Source organism: Eurytemora carolleeae, unplaced genomic scaffold, assembly GCF_000591075.1.
Source record: "Eurytemora carolleeae unplaced genomic scaffold, Eaff_2.0 scaffold16, whole genome shotgun sequence".
NCBI lineage: Eukaryota > Metazoa > Arthropoda > Copepoda > Calanoida > Temoridae > Eurytemora > Eurytemora carolleeae.
The window spans coordinates 434,145-456,605 of record NW_019396244.1 but is presented as its reverse complement, the minus strand read 5'-3'; the positions used below and the strand labels follow the sequence as shown (position 1 = coordinate 456,605).

The window sequence follows — 22,461 nt, the reverse complement described above, 5'->3', positions numbered from 1 at the left end:
AGCAGGAGCTCCGCCCTTCTCAGCACCAGCAAGGACATGTGAGTCAACAGTTCCACCTTCATCCTCAGATAGCGTTCCTCCCTAGATATCCTCCTATGCCCCTGAGATGCATCTACAATTAATTGATGTAGGCTCTGCCAGGCAACATCTATCTGACCCTCGACCTTTCTCCAGTTACTTATAACTACACCTATCCGGCCTCTGTCTGGTTGGAGGCCAAGTCTCATCCACAGGAGGTCGTCCTCGTCTGCATCCTCAGGCTTATCCTCTGAGTCGGGGGGATCTACATTAGGATCCCCCGTCTGGGGGTCATCTCCTCCTGGCCCTCTCCTATCCAGATCATTCCCTCCTTCATCTACAGGTCTCTCAGACACATCATCAGCAGGCAGGACCCAAACTACAGCCCCATGGTCTTCATGGTCACCACCCCCTGGGAGTAGGGTGGTCGTAATCTCCATTATAGCTTTTATTAACCCTTTGTGGTATTGTTAATTACTTAGCTATTAATATATTTATAATCAATCAAGAATTATTTATCTTTGTATATAACTTTACTAAGCTATTGGTCTTGCTTAGCGTTACAGAGCTATCTTATCTAGCTTTACGGAGCTATTGACTTTGCGGAGCTATTAACTTTATCTAGCGTGCATTGATTATCTCACTTGAGATCAGAGATAAACAATGCCACAAACTCTAATCCGTCGTTATTTATAATAAAGCTTTAGCAACTTTATGGTATTTTAGTTACTTTGCTATTGATATAATTATTAACAATCTAGAATCAGTTATCTTTATAATAGCTTTATTAAGCTATTTGTCTTGCTTAATTATATAAAGCTATTTAATTTTACTTAGCGGAGCTAAGGATCATCTTTATACAAATAGCTTTACAAAGCTATTTGTCTTATCAAGCTTTGCAGGGCCAAGGAGCCGGCTTAGCTTTACGGAGCTATTTATCCTGCTTAGCTTTACAGCGCTATTTATCCGGCTTAGCTTTACAGAGCTATTTATCTCATCTAGCATTGCAGAGCTATGTATGGTATTTAGCTATGTAGAACTATATATATTCTATTCCGTTGATGTAGAGCTAGATATTTCTTTGCGGAGCTATATATTGTATTTAGCTATGCAGGATTATATATCCTTGCCTATCTATGCTAAGATAGATATATATAACTAGCTATTCAGAGTTGAATATGTTTATCAGGCTATGTTATGTTAATGTTAAGCTAATAGTCTGAGTTATGAATCTGTTAGAGTTGTGAGCTGCACTTGACCTAAGGTAGAAGATTATATTAGGATTATAATTCTTTCTACTAGTAAGGTTCTTTGTGCACTCCCGTTCCTTTTTCCTTTGATTCATTATATAGAGCGCTTGCAGCATGTTATATATATATATGTTTATATATAAATATATACATGAATTCTAAGGTATTCCTAATCCTTTCTAGATTACAACATTATAAACTAAAAACTATTTATCTAACTATTTTTATGTAATTTTTTAAACTTTTAAACAAATTTTATAGAGATTTTTTCTCATCAAAACAAAATATAACTATTTAAATAAAATAAAAATAAAACTTCTTCAAGTTTTAAAAACTGTAAAATCTATCTGGTTTTGTAGCACATATTTTTGAGTTTAGAAATTAAATCTAATGTTTTCGAAGTTGTAAATCCGCAACTTATAGACAGAAAAACAAGCAATTAGATTGCATCCCAACATTGCGACCCTGGTCTCATAATTTTGTTCAAACGTTGGAAAAATATATCTATATATCTATTCAATTTATTGTTCGGTCAAAAAAACAGATTAACATTCCTCATACACAATGTTTCATGGACCAACTGTCATGGACCAATCTTCAGTGAGGTCTGTTCTCAACTCTATATATATCCATATAAATCTATATTTATAAAGTTGTAATCTCTGTTTGTCTGTTTGTCTCAGAAACCCCTGGACCGATGGGCCTGTGATTGGAGAACTCGGGAAACCCAAGGGAATGTTCTTAGCTTGGTTTAGAGGTTCTAAGTTGAGTGGGTCGACTTTAATGGTGAAAATTTAGTTTCTCGGTAAAATAGTACAAGTGCGGGTAAACGGTGGGAGTAACTATGAGTAACCTGGGCAGCACTGGGTTCCCAAGCTAGTTTCATATTTATAAATAAACTAATATTTGGATGCAGTGATAACCAATATTCCGCATGGTAATCGTATTCTGGGGGAATAACTGAAATAAAAATTTAAAGTGCACACAGTGAATATCGAGATAAAGCTATGGGGATTATGATTATCAAATACAAAGGTATACTCATAATTTTGATCGCTCCAGGGACCATTTTTTCCGAATTTAATCAATTGAAAATAAGATTACATAAAATAAGATAAAAAGAAGTGAAGAACACTACACTCATTCCACATTCTGGTATTCACTGTACAGTACTGTACTGTATGTATTCACTGTACAGAACTGTATGTATTCATTGTACAGTACTGTATGTATTCACTGTACAGTACTGTACTGTGTGTATTCACTGTACAGTACTGTATGTATTCACTGTACAGTACTGTATGTATTCACTGTACAGTGTACCGCGAGTATTCACTGTACAGTGTACTGTATGTATTCACTGTACAGTGTACTGTGAGTATTCACTGTACTGTGTACTGTATGTATTCACTGTACAGTGTACTTGTGTATTCACTGTACAGTACAGTACTGTGCGTATTCACTGTACAGTGTACTGTGTGTATTCACTATACAGTACTGTACTGTGTATATTCACTGTACAGTACTGTACTGTGTGTATTCACTGTACAGTACTGTACTGAGTGTATTCACTGTACAGTACTGTATGTATTCACTGTACAGTGTACTGTGAATATTCACTGTACAGTGTACTGTATGTATTCACTGTACAGTGTACTGTGAATATTTACTGTACCGTGTACTGTATGTATTCACTGTACAGTGCACTGTGAATATTCACTGTACAGTGTACTGTATGTATTCACTGTACAGTGTACTGTATGTATTCACTGTACAGTGTACTGTATGTATTCACTGTACAGTAATGTATGTATTCACTGTACAGTGTACTGTATGTATTCACTGTACAGTGTACTTGTGTATTCACTGTACAGTACAGTACTGTATGTATTCACTGTACAGTGTACTGTGTGTATTCACTGTACAGTACTGTACATTGTGTATTCACTGTACAGTACTGTACTGTGTGTATTCACTGTACATTACTGTACTGTGTGTATTCACTGTACAGTACTGTACTGTGTGTATTTTTTGTACAGTACTTTACTGTGTGTATTTACTGTACAGTGTACTGTGTGTACTCACTGTACAGTGTACTGTGTGTATTTACTGTATAGTGTACTGTGAATATTCACTGTACAGTGTACTGTGTGTATTCACTTTACAGTGTACTGTGTGTATTTACTGTACAGTGTACTGTGTGTACTCACTGTACAGTGTACTGTGTGTATTCACTGTACAGTGTACTGTGTGTATTCACTGTACAGTGTACTGTGTGTATTCACTGCACAGTGTACTGTGTGTGTTCACTGTACAGTGTACTGTGTGTATTTACCGTACAGTGTACTGTGTGTATTCACTGTACAGTGTACTGTGTGTATTCACTGTACAGTGTACTGTGTGTATTCACTGTACAGTGTACTTTGCGTATTCACTTTACAGTGTACTGTGCGTATTCACTGTACAATGTACTGTGTGTATTCATTGTACAGTGTACTGTGTGTATTTACTGTACAGTGTACTGTGTGTATTCACTGAACAGTACTGTACTGTGTGTATTCACTGTACAGTGTACTGTGTGTATTCACTGTACGGTGTACTGTGTGTATTCACTGTACAGTACTGTACTGTGTTTATTTACTGTACAGTGTACTCCGTGTATTCACTGTACAGTGTACTGTGTGTATTCACTGTACACTGTACAGTGCACTGTGTGTATTCACTATTTCTAAATTTCCTTCAAGAAGTTTGAGATTAGGATATTAAGACAAAAACAATGAAATGGAAATAGTTTAATCTGAAATTGAATTTTGATATTATGCATATTTACATTGTATCATGCAGGGTGTCCCACAAAACATGAGAGTGGAGAGACGCCTTCAAGTCGTCTTTTTAAATAATTTGCGGTATTCATAATTCATATATTCGCAAACCAGTTTTAGAAGTAGAATTCTTGAATCAAAACTAAGGAGGAGCTACGAGTATACAAAGTAGGACAAGTAATTACTAGATTGGATCTATGTTATTTTTCAGTTCAATAGTTAATTGTTAATTACAAATCAGTTAAATGATTAAAATTAAGTAACGTTCTCCGTAAATATCTGTCAAATATTTTATTTTTAATAATAACTCAGTAGTATATATTATAAACCGACCTTACCCTTGAAAATAAGAAACATTCCATCCCTAAAGGGACTATGAACATAATTTAAAGTAACCCTCTATTGATAAATCTGCATGTTTTTCTATCTAAAAACTGTATTTTTCTATTTGTGGCTTCTCTGCAAAAGTTACTTTTTGCACATTCTTGATCTGAATAATGTTTAAAGAGTACAATGCCGGCCAAGATCTTTTATTAAATGACGATAATCTTTAAAAGTGTAATTTTTGTCACAATTAAATCAGATTTTTGTTTTATTATTTTGATAAATTTACCAATAAAGTAGAAGCCTGCTTCTGCCAGTTCAGACGGGGAGGGAGATGTCCATCTAAAAATAAATTAAAATTATTTTTGTTTTTCGGTAAACTATAGATTTTAACATTTAAAGGCGCTGTTTGGGTAATTTCAAGTGACCCTCCATGCAATGCCCGATTTACAACGGTACCCTTCTTCGGTATCTTTGCAGTCCAATGTTATAGACATTTGACATTTCAAACTATGAGGGTTCCTCAATATTCAGGGTTCCTGGATATTCAGGGTTTTATAGATAAACAGGGTTTCTGGATATTCAGGGTTTTTCAATATTCGAGGGTTTAAGATAACACAGAAGTTCTAGATATCCATGGTTCCTGGATATCCAGGATTTTATTGATAAACATGGTTTCCGGATATTCATGGTTTCTAAATATTCAGGGTTTCTGGATATTCGTGGTTTCTGAATATTCAGGGTTTCTGGATATGCTTGGTTTCTGGATATTCAGGGTTTTTTGGATATTGATGGTTCCTTGATATCCAGGATTTATAGAAAAACAGAGTTTCTGGATATTCATGGTTTCTAAATATACATAGCTTCTGGATATTCTGTATTGACTACAAAAATTTTATTTTACCTGAATTTTGAGTTTGAGTAAGTATCCAGTCTGTTATGGTAACAGGAGTTCGGGTTCCTAGTCAGGGGGTCCAGGTTTACCTGCAGGGTTCAAACAACTATTAGATCAATTAAACAACATGACACAAACAATAGTTCGGGTTCCTAGCCAGGGGGTCCAGGTTTACCTGCAGGGTTTAAACAACAATTAGATTAATTAAACAACATGACACAAACAAAAGCTCAACGAAACCTGAGTTTGAAACTTTTATGTAGAGCATCTTCAATTTTTTACGTTGAGTACGATATCCAATACAGGCACTTTTAATTTTGAGGATCAATGTTTGATCCCTTAATTGAAATTATCCTTACTCAGTTTAAACTTAAGCTAGAAATAAGCGTGTTGCATTTATAAGATGTATTTGCATAGGGCTACAAAAAAAGCATAAGTTAATTGGTGAAGTAAAATCAAGGTGTTGCGACACTTTAAAGTTGAGGCTGTATAAAAATGTAATAACTTAACTTCAGAGTTGTTTTATATCTCAGTAAACCACAGGGTATCGGAGAGAAATAAAAATGAATCCGCAGGACTTTATCATTCACAACACAAAATTTCTTGCTTCTAATTGTGTAGAGAACAAAATTCCTGAGAAAATGTACCAGAGCGGAAACTTTAAAAAACTTTTTAAAAAGTAAATACGTAAAATTTTTATTTACTGGGCTAGAATGGGTTCTAAAGTGGCCTTTTTAGCATTCTTAAAACATTTTTTTAAAAAGTGAATATTTGCAAATTATCTTTTTTTCATCTCATAATCTGAGTTCGTTTCCCTTATTTCCATTTGACAGCCAAAATTTTTATTTTGAATAATCTTTTTTTTATCGATTTTGATGGTTATTATATCGTTAGAACTGACGAGGGTCAACCCAGACCGAAATATATTTTCAATAAATGTAGAACTAACATCTACTTTTTTACTCTACAGAGGTTTGGTCCATCACCATCACCGAATTTCAAATAAGTAATAGTTAATTGTTCACCATAACACAATCACAAAGATTGTACAAGGCATGATTATAAATTTAAATTTTTGAAAGTTACAATACCAAATGTAATGGCATTAATGCATAGGATGCAAAATTTAGAAAAGCCGGCAAATGTTATCATTAAAAGAAAAATTATTTTGAACTCTAATGCCATATGCCATGTATGCTAAAAATTTAATATTGAATTTTTGAAATAGATGGTAACGTAAAATTTGTACACTTTCAGTACAGCTGTATTCTTACGTCACAAGTGTTAACTTAGTTTTTGTGTCCGACAAAATTATTTATAATAGTGATAATTTTAAAATAAAGTGCTTATCTTACAGCAAAATAGGTGCGATTTTATGTGTTTTTTATTTTCTTGTTTTACACTATATTATTAAATCTTGGAAAACATGTCAACTTATGTGAGAAAATTTCGTTTTCCTTGTTATATTTGACACTTGTGACGTCGTGTATAATTGTTCTATTTCTCTGATGCCGCCTATTGTACTTGATAATCTATTTATCAAGATATAGAGGACTTCGCAAACAATAAACATTAATATTGAGGGGTTTAACGCCTAAAAAGGAGAAAAGTTGCCATAAAAAAATTGAGGTGTAAGAACTATAAGGTTTTACTTAATCCTTACCTTAATCCCGGAACTGAGTTCAGTTTCCGGTTCCGGAGCCGGACTCCTGGGAAGTGGAGTTGGAGGTTGCATCACAAGTGACACTGAAATAGTCAATTTTTTTTTAAATATTATCAACTTTGGAACTATGGTCAAACCAACGGTATTAGGGTATTATACCATTGAATTATCAAGTACACAACATAAAATTGTCTAATTCCTATATCTTTGCAACCATCGAACTTTCAAATTTAGATTATTTTTTCTATAAAAGAAGTCATACCTTGAAATATCAAAATCAGATTGTTAAGTTATGTATTAGAAAATGGTAGTTTGTGGCAAAGACTCAATTCCTTTCCGAGAGTTATCAGCATATATAAAGTAGCAATATCTGTGTACTTGAATGATGACTTACAAGCCCCTTGGCCGATTTGTCCCAAATTTTGATTAAGAAAATCGGTAGAACCAAAGAAATGTTTTAGCTATGGTTTAAATTTGCTAAGCTGAATACGCTAATAGGGAAAAATATATTCCAACAGCTAGTATAATTATATATTTACAATTACATTTTAAAATACAAAATTAATGTTTCATGACTTGTGAAAGAATAAATGAAAGAATGGGTTTTAGATAATAGAAAGTATAACGAGGGTTTCACGTTTTCTACAAAATAAATGTCGAAGTCTCTTTTATGTTTAGATCGTAATTTAAATATCATAAATCTGAATAAGTTTCCAACATTTTGTCTTTTCTTTTTAGTTCTTGATTTAAGCTGATGAGGAATCAAGGAAGACGGACGTGTCAATCAAAATGTCAAATTACATTTCGAACCTCGGGCAAAGTCTGGATCAATACCAGCAAGCACAAGCTTTTAATCGAATGGCTTAGGCTCCTGCAAAAGCTCAGGCCACAGCAGGCTAAAGCTTCTTATCAGCAATCACACCAAACTTGCAGCTTATAATCAGGCCCAGGCTTATAACCAGCAATCTCAGGCTCCATTACCAGCAAGCCCCAGCTTATTACCAGCAGGCTCCAGCTCAGGCTCCTTACCAGCAACCTTAGGCTTATCATCAGCAGACTCAAGCTCAAGCTCCCTATCAGCAGGTGGTGACGATGATTAGGATATTACTGGATGAGGAGAAACAAAAGTTCAAGGAACTTCTATTTCCAACTCGTCCAGAATATGTATCCATTTCTTGCCGGTAAGTTGGTTTCATCTTTTTCGGTTTTTCTTTAATCACAATTTTTTGGCAAGGTGGAAGTTCTACTTAACTTTTTTTCAGCTAATTATTCATGTAGCTTCTTTTCAGTATATTATTCACGTAGCTTCTTTTCAGTTTATTATTCATGTAGCTTTTCAGTTTATTATTCATGTAGCTTCTTTCCAGTATATTATTCACGTAGCTTCTTTTCAGTTTATTATTCATGTAGCTTCTTTTAAGTGTATTATTCATGTAGCTGATTTCAGTTTATTATTCATGTAGCTTCCTTTCAGTTTATTATTAATGTAGCATCTTTTAAGTTTAGTATCCATGTAGCTTCTTTTTAGTTTATTCTTCATGTAGCTTCTTTTTTAGTTTATTTTTCATGTAGCTTCCTCTCAGTTTATTATTCATTTCATGTAGCTTTTTTCAATATTATTATTCATGTAGCTTCTTTTCAGTTTATTATTCACGTAGCTTATTTTAAGTTTATTATTCATGTAGCTGATTTTCAGTTTATTATTCATGTAGCTTCCTTTCAGTTTATTATTCATGTAGCTTTTCAGTTTATTATTCAAGTAGCTTCTTTTTGGTTTATTATTCGTGTAGCTTCTTTTCAGTTTATTATTCATGTAGCTGATCTTCAGTTTATTATTCATGTAGCTTCCTTTCAGTTCATTATTCATGTAGCATCTTTTAAGTTTAGTATCCATGTAGCTTCTTTTAAGTTTATTGTTCACGTAGCTTCTTTTCATTTTTTTTCATGTAGCTTCTTTTTAGTTTATTCTTCATGTAGCTTCTTTTTTAGTTTATTTTTTATGTACCTTCCTCTCAGTTTATTATTCATGTAGCTTTTCAGTTTATTATTCATGTAGCTTCTTTTCATTTTATTATTCATGTAGCGTCTTTTCAGTTTATTATTCATGTAGCTTCTTTTAAGTCTATATTCATGTAGGTGATTTTCAGTTTATTATTCATGTAGCTTCCTTTCAGTTTATTATTCATGTAGCTTTTCAGTTTATTATTCATGTAGCTTCTTTTCGGTTTATTATTCATGTAGCTTTTCTTCAGTTTATTATTTAAGCAGCTTCTTTTCAGTTTATTATTCATGTAGCCTCTTTTAAGTTTATTATTCATGTAGCTTCTTTTCAGTTTATTATTCATGTAGCATCTTTTCGGTTTATTATTCATGTAGCTTCCTTTCAGTTTATTATTCATGTATCTTCTTTTCAGTTTATTATTCATGTAGCTTCTTTTAAGTTTATTATTCATGTAGCTTCTTTTAAGTTTATTATTTATGTAGCTTCTTTTCGGTTTATTATTCATGTAGCTTCTTTTTAGTTTATTATTAATGAAGCTTCTTTAAGTTTATCATTAATGTAGCTTCTTTTCAGTTTTTTATTCATGTATCATCTTTTAAGTTAAGTATCCATGTAGCTTCTTTTAAGTTTAGTATCCATGTAGCTTTTTTTCAGTTTATTATTCATGTAGCTTCTTTTCAGTTTATTATTCATGTAGCTTCTTTTCAGTTTATTATTCATGTAGCTTCTTTTCAGTTTAATATTGATTTCATGTAGCGTCTTTTCAGTTTATTATTCATGTAGCTTCTTCTAGAATTAAAAATTCTTTTCAGTTTATTATTAGGGAAGTGTGAAGGAAGGGGTTCAAAGGAACGAGGAACCTTGAACTCCCAAGCACAAAAAGTAAAAACACATTTTGGAAATGCTGGGACTAAAGGGATATTTTGTGATTTTTAAACATTTTTTTTTAATGCTGCAAATGTTTTAAAGATAAAAGACGAGCTTTATGTCACATTTTGCGTGGGACCCGTTATTTGTGAAATCGTGTTTTTGATCGAGACACACAATCTGTCGTGCCCGTAATATTGTAATATTGTAATATGTTGTAATATTGTAATACTTTGCTGGCAAATCTTTTATTTACTTTCCCAACATTTATAAACTTTTGCATATATTTTCCCTGTGATTGTTGAAAATAAAATGCAATTCAATTGTTCTACTTCATACAGAGATTTAGTCAAACAAAGAGATTATTTTAGTTGTTTTTATTTTTTAGATTTATTCCCAGATTGGTGGTTAAGTTTAGAGCTGGATACATGAATAGAAAGATTTAAACATTCATCTTGGTGGATCCCTTGTCACAGTTTTATTATATTTTTAATTAGTTAAAGGGAGAGTTCGTCGCGAAAAATTAAAGGGGCATTAGGCTTATGGCGAAAAGTTATCGATGGTGATCGCTACTAATCTTACTTCTAACTGTTGCGTCTATAAGGAGAAAATTGCTAAAAATAACTCTTACCGAAGAACGTAGCGTCCATACATATTCAGAAAGTTGCAACATTAGACTCGGATCGTAAAAAAGTCAATTTAATTCCGACAAACTATTCAGATTTTACGTCTTATAATCATCGATCATTTTTCGACGCATTCGTATATAGTTGCATTAAATTTATTACTTTCCAATTCTCTTAAAACATCATATAATATTTTTATATTATAACTTAAAGATGCATTTTTGTCAAGTGGATGTTTCGTGAATATATATACACTTATTATATAATATAATAAAATTAGTTTTCATAAAAATACACGTATTTTGAAGGTTTGCATCAAACTTTCAATTCTCTAAAAAATTGCATTTTTTAGTAAAGAAAAAAACCAAACAAATATGTTTTAAAAAGTAGAATAAAAACTTAATAACTTAAGAAAATACTTGGTATACAATTTACGAAAATATACGTATTTTAAGGTTTGTATCCAACATTTAAACTCTAAAAAAAAATATTTCTTAAGAAAAGAAAAAGTCGAAAAAAATGCTTAAACTAAAAACCTAAAAACAATTTTTTAATTAAAGAAAAAATAGAAAAATACGTAAAAATACGTAAAATAGAAACCAAAAACTTTGAAAAATTACTTGGTATGAAATTTTTACGAAAACATACTTATTTAAGGTTTGCATCAAACTTTTAAACTCTAAAAAATACAATTTTTTAAGCAAGGAAAGAACCAAAAAACGTAAAAATACGTTAAATAAAAAACAATAAAAACTTACTAAAAAAATTACTTGTTTTGAAATTTACAAAAATGTACGCATTTTTAGGTCTGTATCAAACTCGTAAAATCTAAAAAATACCATTTTTTAAGTAAAGAAATCCTGAAGAATGCGTAAAAAATATGCAAAATAAAAACTTAAAAAATTACAAATATATACGTATTTTTAGGTTTGTATTAAACTTGGTAAAAAGTATACGTAATTATTTGGTATGACATCTAGGAAAATATACGTATTCTTAGGTTTACTTAAAATTTTTAAGTAAAGAAAAAACAAAAATACTTAAAAATACGTAAAATAAAAACCTTAAAACTTGGATAAATTACATATGACAAAACTATTCGCATTTTTAAATTAAAAAAATTACAATTTTTTAAGAATAGAACAAAACCCAAAAAATATGTGAAATAAAAACCTAAAAATTAAAAAACTACGTACTTTTAGGTTTGAATTCCACTTTTAAACTCTAAAAAATTCAATTTTTTGAGTAAAGAAAGAACCAACAAATACGTAATCAGGGGTGACAAGCAGACTTTCTACACGCAGCATGGCTCGCGTAACACCTAAAATCTTCGTATGTAAATGTAATTTATGAAAATATACGTATTTTTAAGGTTTGAATCAAACTTTTAAACTCTAAAAAAATACAATTTTTTAAGTAAAGAAAAAACCGAAAAAATACGTAATAATATATAAATAAAAACCTAAAAAACTTGGTAAAAAGTATACGCAATTATTTGTAAAAATATGTTTCTGGTAAACATAAGCATTTTTTAAAAACCTGCTTGGTATGATAAATACGTAAAAATACGTAAATATACGCAAGTTATTTTCCAAAAAGTTAAGCATACAAATTTTTACGTAAATATACCTGTTAATACCTGTTATACCTATTTACAAGTATTTTTAGGTTTTCGGGTTAGTAGGGTTAAGCTGAATATTATTTTTTTTAAAATATCAAACTTATTATGAAATATCAACTATTTACACAATACATGCGTCGAGAAATTCTCGATGATTATAGATTGTAATATCTAAATGATTTGGAATTAAATTGATTTTTTACGATCGGAGTCTAATGTTGCAATTTTCTGAATTTCTATGAAGGCTAAGTTCTTCGGTATGAGTTGTTTTTAACAATTTTCTCCTTCTAGACGCAACCGATTATTGTAGTGAACATCAGCGATAATTTTTCGACATAAGCCTATCTATATACTCTTTCATTTTTTGCGAACACTCCCATTAAGTTAAAGTCGGTTAGATATATTCGCAGAAATTTAATTTCTCCTTATGTAAATATGGACAACACGTTCCATTCTTCTCCTAGTCTTCTTAGAACTAAAGTCTAATTCTGTACACCTTGTTTTATAGTCTACTATTCCATATCTACTTGGAACTATAGTTACTAGTCCATGACTACTTGGACCTATAGTCTACTCCTTGTGTACCTGGAATTGTAAGTCTACTCCTGGTTTCTTCCTCCTCCTCTTCGTGAGACTCGACCTCATATGTCTTGCAATCCTCCTCATTCCCCCAGTTGTTCTTGGAGGACTCCTACAGTAAACATAGGAATTGAGAGACGACTTGAATATCGTCTTTGATTTAAGATAATTGATAAATGAAATAAAGTGCATCAAAGAAATATTGAACGTCTAAATGAAATAAAGTACATCAAAGAAATATTGAACGTCTAAATGAAATAAAGTGCATCAAAGAAATATTGAACGTCTAAATGAAATAAAGTGCATTAAAGAAATATTGAACGTCTAGTGAGTTTTCCAAAATGTGATCAATCTTCTTTGTATCTTAAAATTTATGGAGATATTAAACATTTGAACTAATTTGGACAAATTTTCAAAAATCTCCGTCAATTTTGAAGGTAGACCACATTTTGAAATCCCGAGACTACTAGTTTTCGATATAGATATAGAAATACTAAAAGATTTACTTAATGAAACTGTGATAAAACCCGGGAATTAATAAAAGAATGGACGAAGAAACCCTTAGTTGGGATATTTATAAGGAAAACCAAGTTCCTAGGTTTCAAACATTTCATTTCAATCTAAGAAACTAGAATATCCATAGAAGAGTAAATAGTAAAGATACATGCAGTTCCAATACCTAAGAATCCCTATATCTTTGCAACCCAATGTCAAAGACCTTAGATATTTCAAACTATGAATTCTGTTAGATCAAGGAATCTGAATTTAAAATAAAAGATTTATACCGTTAAAACCCGGTTTCTGAATTAAATTATACCTATTTCTATCCTGTTTCCCCTAAGTTGTGTTGCCAACCGCCCAACACAAGAAAACAGGTCGAATGAAATTGCTTTGGGCCTAAGGAAATTGTGGGCCTAATTTTGGGCCAAATGAAAATTGTCGATCTTAATTGGTAAAGAAAACAGGCAGGCATTGTTTGGATAAAGTAAGAATGAAATGACTTCATGAGTTTTAGAATTTTTCACAGACCTCATATGTCAAGGTTTTAAAACATGGAGGTGTCTGAACCTTGAGTAGAACCTGGAACAAGTCATGGATTCTATACTATTCTATACTATTCTATACTATTCTATACTATTCTATACTATTCTATACTATTCTATACTATTCTATACTATTCTATACTATTCTATACTATTCTATACTATTCTATACTATTCTATACTATTCTATACTGTTCTATACTAATCAATATTTTAATTTTTTAGCTTTCAAGGTCACTTCGCGCCATCTTCTATTTCTATTGTAAACATTTTCTCTTTGTTTTATACACATAATACATTAACAAAAAAGTTTGAGGATTTTGTAAACAAATTTCGTGGGTTTTCTAAATTTTAATGGAAATTGAATGTGGTTGGAGGTTAATTTTCTATGCAGATATTTATGCTGGAATATATTTGAATCAAAAGTAGTAATAAATTATCTATTTTGGTAAAATATTTAAAATTCGGCCCAAAAATTTGCTTTTAGGCCAACATCTTTATTTGGGGGGGCTTCGCCCCCCAATTTCTGTTGATGTTGGGGGGGGGGGGGGCTTTTTTGTATTTGTGCCTTATTGTATCCTCTCTGGCCTAGATCCCTCTTTTGGAGTTGGCAACACTCGGCGAGGCGGGCAAAGAAGGCAGAGCCTTCCGACCAAGGTTATAATGCAAGGAAAGTTAATTGCAGTTGCGTATACTCTGCGTACCAGTTCTCTCTGGGCGGTATTTGTAAACAAGAATAGTGTTCGTTTAGTATCCAAGGAGGTTAAAATCATTACATTTTGTTAATTTTGATAATTCACATAATAGTTTCCTGTGACCAGAATATTTCATTTATTTTTTTTATGGGAAAGATGGATCCCATGTCAGGCTTCGACATCCATCTTGTGTTTACATCACCGCCCAGAGACACTATTCTGCAGTACAAAAGATGCGTAAACCTCTGAAATTACTATCTTTCCTTGCATCATAACCTTGCTTCCGACCATGTAAATTTGAATGTCGAGCTCTAATTGACAGGGCTTTGAGAAAAGATTTAGCTTATGGTGTTCTGGACTGCTGTATATACTGTCATTAATTTTTTTATTCAATTCCGCAATTTAAAAATATTATTGCAAGGACTCAATGATTTCCAGAAAATGTAGATATTTTTGCGTTATTGTACGCATTGTTTTATTTATTAAATAGACAACTATTTCCTTAAATAATTCCTCTCTTCTCTGTTTCAGTCTTTCATCAAAATTGCAACTGTTGATGGAATTCCTGTTTAGAGAGAGTGTCTTGCAGGAGGACACCTATCTGTATGGGAACACCTCCCCCCCTTAAATCTTTAACTATTTCAACACACTAAGACATTAAAAGCATTTGATTGGAAAAACACAAAAAATTATCTATGTCTCGAGTAAATATTAAAGAAAAACTACATTCGAGAAGAAATAAGTTATCTGCCTTTACCCGGCCTGTAAAATACATTCAAGGACTAAATGCGTATTTAATTTTTAACGTTTAAAAATTGATTTTTAATGTCTAACATTGTGTTTAAAGGCCGAAATCTTCGGGGGAACTGTTTCCATGCATGCAAGGGAGGTGTCTCCATGCACTGAATAGTTTTTTTACTGGGGAGAGTGAGAGTGGGGATTTTATGACACTTATTTTTTATCTTGTTTGTCGTTTTATCTGAAGCTTGTAAACTTAATATCTGTAACCGAAAGAACCTGATTAGTGATTAGTGTGATTGGTCCTATTCATGTCCTGGTTTTTTGTTACATAAATAAATGTCTTAATTCTTCACACAAAAATAAAAGGGAAAAACAGCGCAAAGTGACGCGAATTTATATTTTTTTTTAGTAATATCACACATTTTTTATAGTCAATCGGCGCTTTAACATGATATGTAATAAAATCCATATTTACTTTTCAGTTTTTCATCTGCTATCAAATCTCTTCAAATAAATCTTTTTGCAAACTGCTAATTAATTCAACTGAATGCATTGGTCAGAGCTTGAAACTTTTATATAAAACTAATTAATGTTTGACTCTGCTTCTCCGCTTTGAGATTAACAAATCTGTAATTGATCAAATCCGTTAAATTTTAATCAAAAGAAGACGGTTAAATACCCTGAGAAAAAGAATTTTTATGATTGAGAAAAATGAGGTACTAACTGAAATGCGCAAATTCTTTTGCGTTTCTTTTTTTCAAAGTCGTAATCAGGTTCTTTTTTAAAAATCGACAGCCCTTATTAGCATTTAAATGCATATACATATCTGAAATAAGATTACATACAGTGTTAACCATAAAGGATGAGACTTTACTGTTTATTTATTCATGATTCCCTGCAAGTACATAAACTTTTTTCTTTTTTGTCAAATCATTAAATAAGCAATTAAATGATTATATTCAAGACAGAAGGTTTTAATTTAAGAATTTAATTTTGGACTCGTCAAATTTTAGGTCTTCTTCACCCTCTAATCCTTTGTGGGTAACCCTGTACAGTTTACAAAGTATGTTGAAGAAACATTTAATCAGAAACGAGAACACGGCAGGGGAATAATTCTGTCAATTTCCTCGACGGTGCTGCGTAAATCCGCAGTTTAAATTTGTAAAAATACCAAGAATATCTCCACCACTTTTCTACAGACAAAGGTTCAAAAGTTTAATTGTGAATTGTTTAAAAGCTGGGTAAATACGTTCATCGTCCCTTTAACCTTTATTTTGACAAATAAAAATGCACGTTTAAGCTCTTTAAGCTATTTAAGCTGAGGTTTATGTCGAAACTATAAATCTTGATTTTGCAATTTCCGGGAAATATGAACTCAGCTCTCTTAGCTGATTCAGAGACGTCAGAGATAAATCTATCATCTTTATTTTCTTTCATTATTCAGTTAAGCATATACTAATCTTTTTAGGGAAAATTGAACAATTTTGAGAAAGTTTTTCAATTCCCCCCCCCCCCNATTTACCCCCCTCCTTGAAAAATGAAAGGGGGTTCAGTTTGAGTAAACAAATTATTAGTTGGTTTACATACAGGCGAGTTCGGAAGTTAATTTTCCTTTTAAAAATCGTAAACAACCCCATTAATGTATAAAATATTCAGCTTAGGGCTAAAACCTCATGTATTGGATATCCTTAATCTCTGTTGCTAAATCTCTGTATCCATTGTGGACACTTTTGATTTCCTTCTCTTAATCTTCTCTTTTGGATATCCCTTGCTGGCTTCCGATCTATAAGAGTTCTCTCATTGATCGCTAATAAGAGTTCTCTCATTGATCGCTAATAAGAGTTCTCTCATTGATCGCTAACAAGAGTTCTCTTATTGATCGCTAATAAGAGTTCTCTCATTGACCGCTAACAAGAGTTCTCTCATTGATCGCTAATAAGAGTTCTCTCATTGATCGCTAACAAGAGTTCTCTCATTGATCGCTATCAAGAGTTCTCTCATTGATCGCTAATAAGGGTTCTCTCATTGATCGCTAACAAGAGTTATCTCATTGATCGCTAATAAGAGTTCCCTCATTGATCGCTAATAAGAGTTCTCTCATTGATCGCTAACAAGAGTTATCTCATAGAGCGCTAATAAGAGTTCTCTCATTGATCGCTAATAAGAGTTCTCTCATTGATCGCTAACAAGAGTTCTCTCATTGATCGCTCGCAAAATTTCTAAATTTCTCGGCTTTTAATTCTACAATCGACATTCTGATTGGTTGCAATACAATCCGATATTAATATTAGATTAAACTAATCTAAAGATTGATGAAAAGAAGAGATCAAGCATTGATCTCGATATCCACAATCCTAAAGTTTTCAGCTCTGAAAAAATAAGCCCCCTCCCCCCCGTCTTAATATTTTAATATATTGAGTAAGAACTCCAATTTACACTTTACATCTTCTCAAAATATGCTTGCAAGACTATTTCAGGAGAAAATGTGGGTTATCAAAATATTCGTAAAGTGAAGGAGGAGGATATAGCTTTCCCTCGTGTTCACACTTATCTATTTAATTTAATCAATAAACTATCCTATCCGATAAGAAAGTTGCATGTTACATAATAGTTTATTTTAGGAAATAGTACAAATTTATTTTTTAGTTTTAAAACCCTGAACGGTGTTGCCCAGGTATATATCATAATTCATAGTCATAGTTACTCCCACCGTATACCCGCGTTCTGTATAAAATTATGATTTTTGATGAAGTTTCCGGCGTTGCCCGTGGAATTTTGAAAATAATCTTTTTTACCCAATGTGACCCCTAGGGTACCCACGAGTTCCTCAAATAATTTCTGCTAATTTGGCCAGGAAGTATACACTGAGAAATTTCAAATTTTCATTTAACAAAATTTGTTGGAGTAACGGCTTCAAATTCGTCAAATTTTGTTGGATACATTTACATATCAAGGTTTGTTTTATGATCTAACAACCTGCAGTGTGATTTGCAGAATATTTAGAGTGTATAATAGCTTTGTAAGATATCTATTATATAGAAGATAATGAATTCAGATAATTATCAGAGTTTGAAACTAATGAGAAAAAAATAGTCTCCAGTTTTTGTTTTTAAAAGTTTTAAAAATCCGGCATTAAAATTTCATATTCTCTTTTCTGAAACTTGAAAATATATCTGGGTTTCTAACATAATGGTAGGAAGGGATATATTGTTGAATATAAAATATTTAATATTTATTTTTCGTAGAAGTATTGAAAATGGTATTTTCTCCAAGACCTGCCTACGCTCCAATAAAGATTAAAATGGCAGTCTGAAAATAAAATTTTCTGCTGAGAGATTTCACTTATATTCTTTCATTTCATTTCTTTTAAAAGAAAGGAATTGAGTCTTAGTCACAAAATATGATTTTCTAATCTCTACATCTTTGCAACCCATCAGACTGCAAAGATAAAGGGATTAGAAAATTTCTCAACTCAATTTCTTTGTTTTTATTATTTTACCTTCTCTACCTTTTCATTCGGAGCTGAACTGGGAGTTGTTTCTCTTCTAGCTGGAGTTCTAGCCGCAGAGCTGGAGTAGCTGGAGTTACTGGAGTAGCTGGACTTAGGACTTCGTCGTCGGGAGAGAATTTGTTCAGTTCTTAGATGTGCCTCAGCCTTTTTAATAACATTTATTTTTAAAATCTAAATAAAGAAGATGTGACTCTTTTATCTGCATCTAGTAAAAAACCATGTTGCAATTAAAAACATAAGAACGCTGCAATTATGACCAGAAAATAGTGAAATTTTGGTCGTCAGCTTTTTTCTTTTATCTATGAAATTAAGAAATGTATTTTGTAATTATTAGTTTCACTATTTCTAAAAAAAAGTGTCAGATTAAATAAATAGCGAGACATAGTTGAACCATAGATAAAGATAGATTGCGCATAAGACGACATTTTTCATCTTGAAAGATATAAATGTACAGAGATGTTTTAAAGATATTCCTATTATATAGATTACCTAGGTCGGTTGTGAACATTGGCTGTTCTTATGTCATTGAGTACTTGTGGTGTACATGAGTTCTGTAGAGAGAAATTTAAGTTAGTTTAGTCCTTCTCATGTCCTTCTTCAGTTCTCGTCATTATGATATATTGCTCAGTAAAATATTGTCGTTCAAATAGTTCCATTCCCGGAGTTATTTTACACTCTATTATAAAATCCATTAAAACACCAAACCACCCCGCTTATCATTGAAGTACACTTTGACCCCTAGAAGTATGAGTTCGAGGACTGTACAATTCTTGGTGATTTTGCGTACATAAGCTATCTACGTTTATTTATTTATCTATGAGTTGAACCGCGTAGACCGAAGTTGAACCACTTCATGTTAGCTTGAATTGTCGGTCTGGGACACAAATAATCGGTTCAACCACGTTATTGCTGTTTCATTTTCTAAAAAGTTCTGGGTGTGGTGACCCCAAATGAATTTATGGTATTGAAATAGATGTTAAAAATGTTAAAGGTACTGTAAAGGAAACATGAAAGGGGGCTGAAAGCTAATTACTTTAGTTCTTGATCGCGACCCATGATGTTCCTGTCTCGAGAAATTGATAATAAAACTGTGTCAAATCTATACCAAAATTCATTTACAATTTTGTACAGAATTAGTAGGTTTAAACAGCTCATATTCAGCAAATACAACAATTTCCCGAAAAAGTACAATTTGATTGTCTTTTGAGTTTTGAGCTGCAAATGTGCGATTCTTTTCACGACAACTTGACAGAGCGGGTGGTAAATTTGACTTAATTGTCCCAAGGGACAATAAGTAACTTAACGACTTTCTCTTCAGGGAATCATGGGTCGGTAATATTGGCCAAAAGGCGGTAAAATCAATATCAACAGAGCTTTAATTTTTAAAATTAGTTCCGGTCCTTTAAAAATTGACAGCTCAATTATTTTTTGTTTTGTTTTTGTAATTTTGTAATTTTTGTAATTTTGTAATTTTCCCTTAAAAATACTTTTCTAAAAAATGGATCGTAGATTTCTAAACCAACTTTAATTTACGCCGACCCTTCTTACGTAATTATTGTCGTCTTAGTTACAAAATAAAAATTACTTTTAACGTTTCAAACGAACATTATAAATGTTTATATCGTTTAAAAGTTAAAAATAAATAGTAAACTAGCTGAAGTGTCCGGCATTATCCGTGAAATTATAGAACACTTTGAAAACCCAATGGGTTCCCTAAAAAAATTCAGCCAATTTGATTCCGCTAAATATAGGCGAAGAGCTTTATTAAGTTGCATCAAAATGTTCAACCAGGCGTGAATACTCTTCAGTCAATTTTTTAAATTCAAACATCTGAACCGTCCCTTCCAATTTTTATGACAATCCGTTAACATTCTTAAAGTCTGTTTCCAAAGTTTCTATCACTAAACTAGGAAATAGGACCTGGAAGTTTCCACCACAAAACTAGGAAATAGGACCTGGAAGTTTCCACATAAAAATAGGAAATAGGACATGGAAGTTTCCACCATTAAACTAGGAAATAGGACCTGAAAGTTTCTACCACAAAACTAGGAAATAGGACCTGGAAGTTTCCACCACAAAACTAGGAAATAGGACATGGAAGTTTCCGCATTAAAATAGGAAATAGGACATGGAAGTTTCCACCATTAAACTAGGAAATAGGACCTGGAAGTTTCTACCACAAAACTAGGAAACAGGACCTGGAAGTTTCCACATTAAAATAGGAAATAGGACCTTAAAGTTTCCACCACAAAGCTAGAAAAAGAACCTGGAAGGTTCCCCCCTCTAAATCAGGAAATAGGACCTGGAAGTTAATTTCAAGGAACGGATTATCCTGGGAACAGATTGACAGATTAAGACTTGTTTGTAAATTTCTTTCGTGTCCTTGCAACACCTTCATATTTATTTTAATTAAATTCTCATTTATTTTATACAGGGTGTACCAATAATAAATGTGGGGATTCAGTGACGACATTAAAATCAACCTTGTTCATGAACATCAAAGAATTCACTTAAAAGAACACATCAGGGAGATCACACTGTCTCATACTATTCTGAGATTGTCTCATACTATTCTGAGATTGTCTCATACTATTCTGAGATTGTCTCATACTATTCTGAGATTGTCTAATAATACTATATATATTCTGAGATTGTCTCATACTATTCTGAGATTGTCTAATACTATTCTGAGATTGTCTAATACTATTCTGAGATTGTCTAATACTATATATATTCGGAGATTGTCTAATACTATCCGGAGATTGTCTGATTCTATTTAGAGATTGTCTAATACTATCCGGAGATTATCTAATTCTATCTGGAGATTGTCTACCTGTTTCTCTGCAGCAAGCTGAAGTTTATCAGCTATCTCATGATTTCCTCGTTCTCTCAGAGTCTTGATCATACTCCAGATACCTCCTGCAGCTGGGAGTATCTCAACCCACTTCGGCACACATTCTACTCAACAAAGTTAAATAAGAAATGATAATTTTAATAAATTTTTGATATCATTATTATTGATTGATATCAACGATCGTTATTTTGATGCTTTTGAAACATTTAGCGGGGAACCATGCACAATACCTTAGAAACCTTTTATTTGAGAAAAGATGCCGTTCAAACCTTTATCTGAGGAACGATGCCTTAGAAACCTTTTATTTAATACCTTAACACCTTTATCTGAGAAACGATGCCTTAGAAACCTTTTATTTAATACCTTAACACCTTTATCAAAGAAAGGATACCTTTGAAATCTTTTATTTCAGAAAAGATGCCTTGAAAACCTTAATCTGAGTAAAGATACCTTTGAAACCTTCATTCCAGAAATGATTCTTTTGAAACCTTTTTTTCTGTGATTGAAATGTGGAAAAATGAATTTTTACAATCTATGAATTGAACCCTGTACCTGCACTAGGGCTAGCAGCTGGTTTCTGGTATCTAGTCGGGAGGAACTGCATTGTAGAGAAGGGACTAGTTCTACTTCTCCAGGTCATAGTGGAGGAGCTGGAGGAGTTGGAGGAGCTGGAGGAGTTGGAGGAGCTGGAGGAGCTGGAGGAGTTGGATGAGCTGAATGAGTTGGATGAGTTGGATGAGTTGGATGAGTTGGATTTGGAGAAGTTGGAGGAGTTGAAGAAGTTGGAGGAGTTGGATGAGTTGGAGGAGGTGGAGGAGTTGGAAGAGTTGGATGAGTTGGAGGAGGTGGAGGTGTTGGAGGAGATGGAGGAGTTGGGGGAGTTGGAGGAAGTGGAGAAGTTGGAGAAGTGGTACTAAGGTCTCCTCCTGTCCCTAGAGAATGATATGAAA

At 32.5% G+C, this 22,461-nt stretch overlaps 1 protein-coding gene across 2 annotated transcripts in view; it reads right to left on the bottom strand.

Annotated features, from left to right (window-relative positions):
* Window positions 1–22,191, bottom strand: part of LOC111699210 (uncharacterized) — a 31,350-nt gene extending 9,159 nt beyond the window's left edge. Inside the window, exons 1-7 of one of the 2 annotated variants that reach the window (XM_023469820.1) lie at window positions 22,064–22,191; window positions 21,491–21,615; window positions 18,646–18,801; window positions 12,674–12,779; window positions 6,973–7,055; window positions 5,319–5,398; window positions 4,704–4,756 (exon numbers count right to left, since the gene is read on the bottom strand). In XM_023469820.1, coding sequence (XP_023325588.1) covers window positions 4,704–4,756; window positions 5,319–5,398; window positions 6,973–7,055; window positions 12,674–12,779; window positions 18,646–18,801; window positions 21,491–21,615; window positions 22,064–22,151 — 691 coding nt within the window. In that variant the 5' untranslated portion in view covers window positions 22,152–22,191. The remainder of the gene's footprint in view (window positions 1–4,703; window positions 4,757–5,318; window positions 5,399–6,972; window positions 7,056–12,673; window positions 12,780–18,645; window positions 18,802–21,490; window positions 21,616–22,063) is intronic. The other variant, XM_023469821.1, reaches the window with a different exon arrangement.
* Window positions 22,192–22,461: the final 270 nt, after the last annotated feature.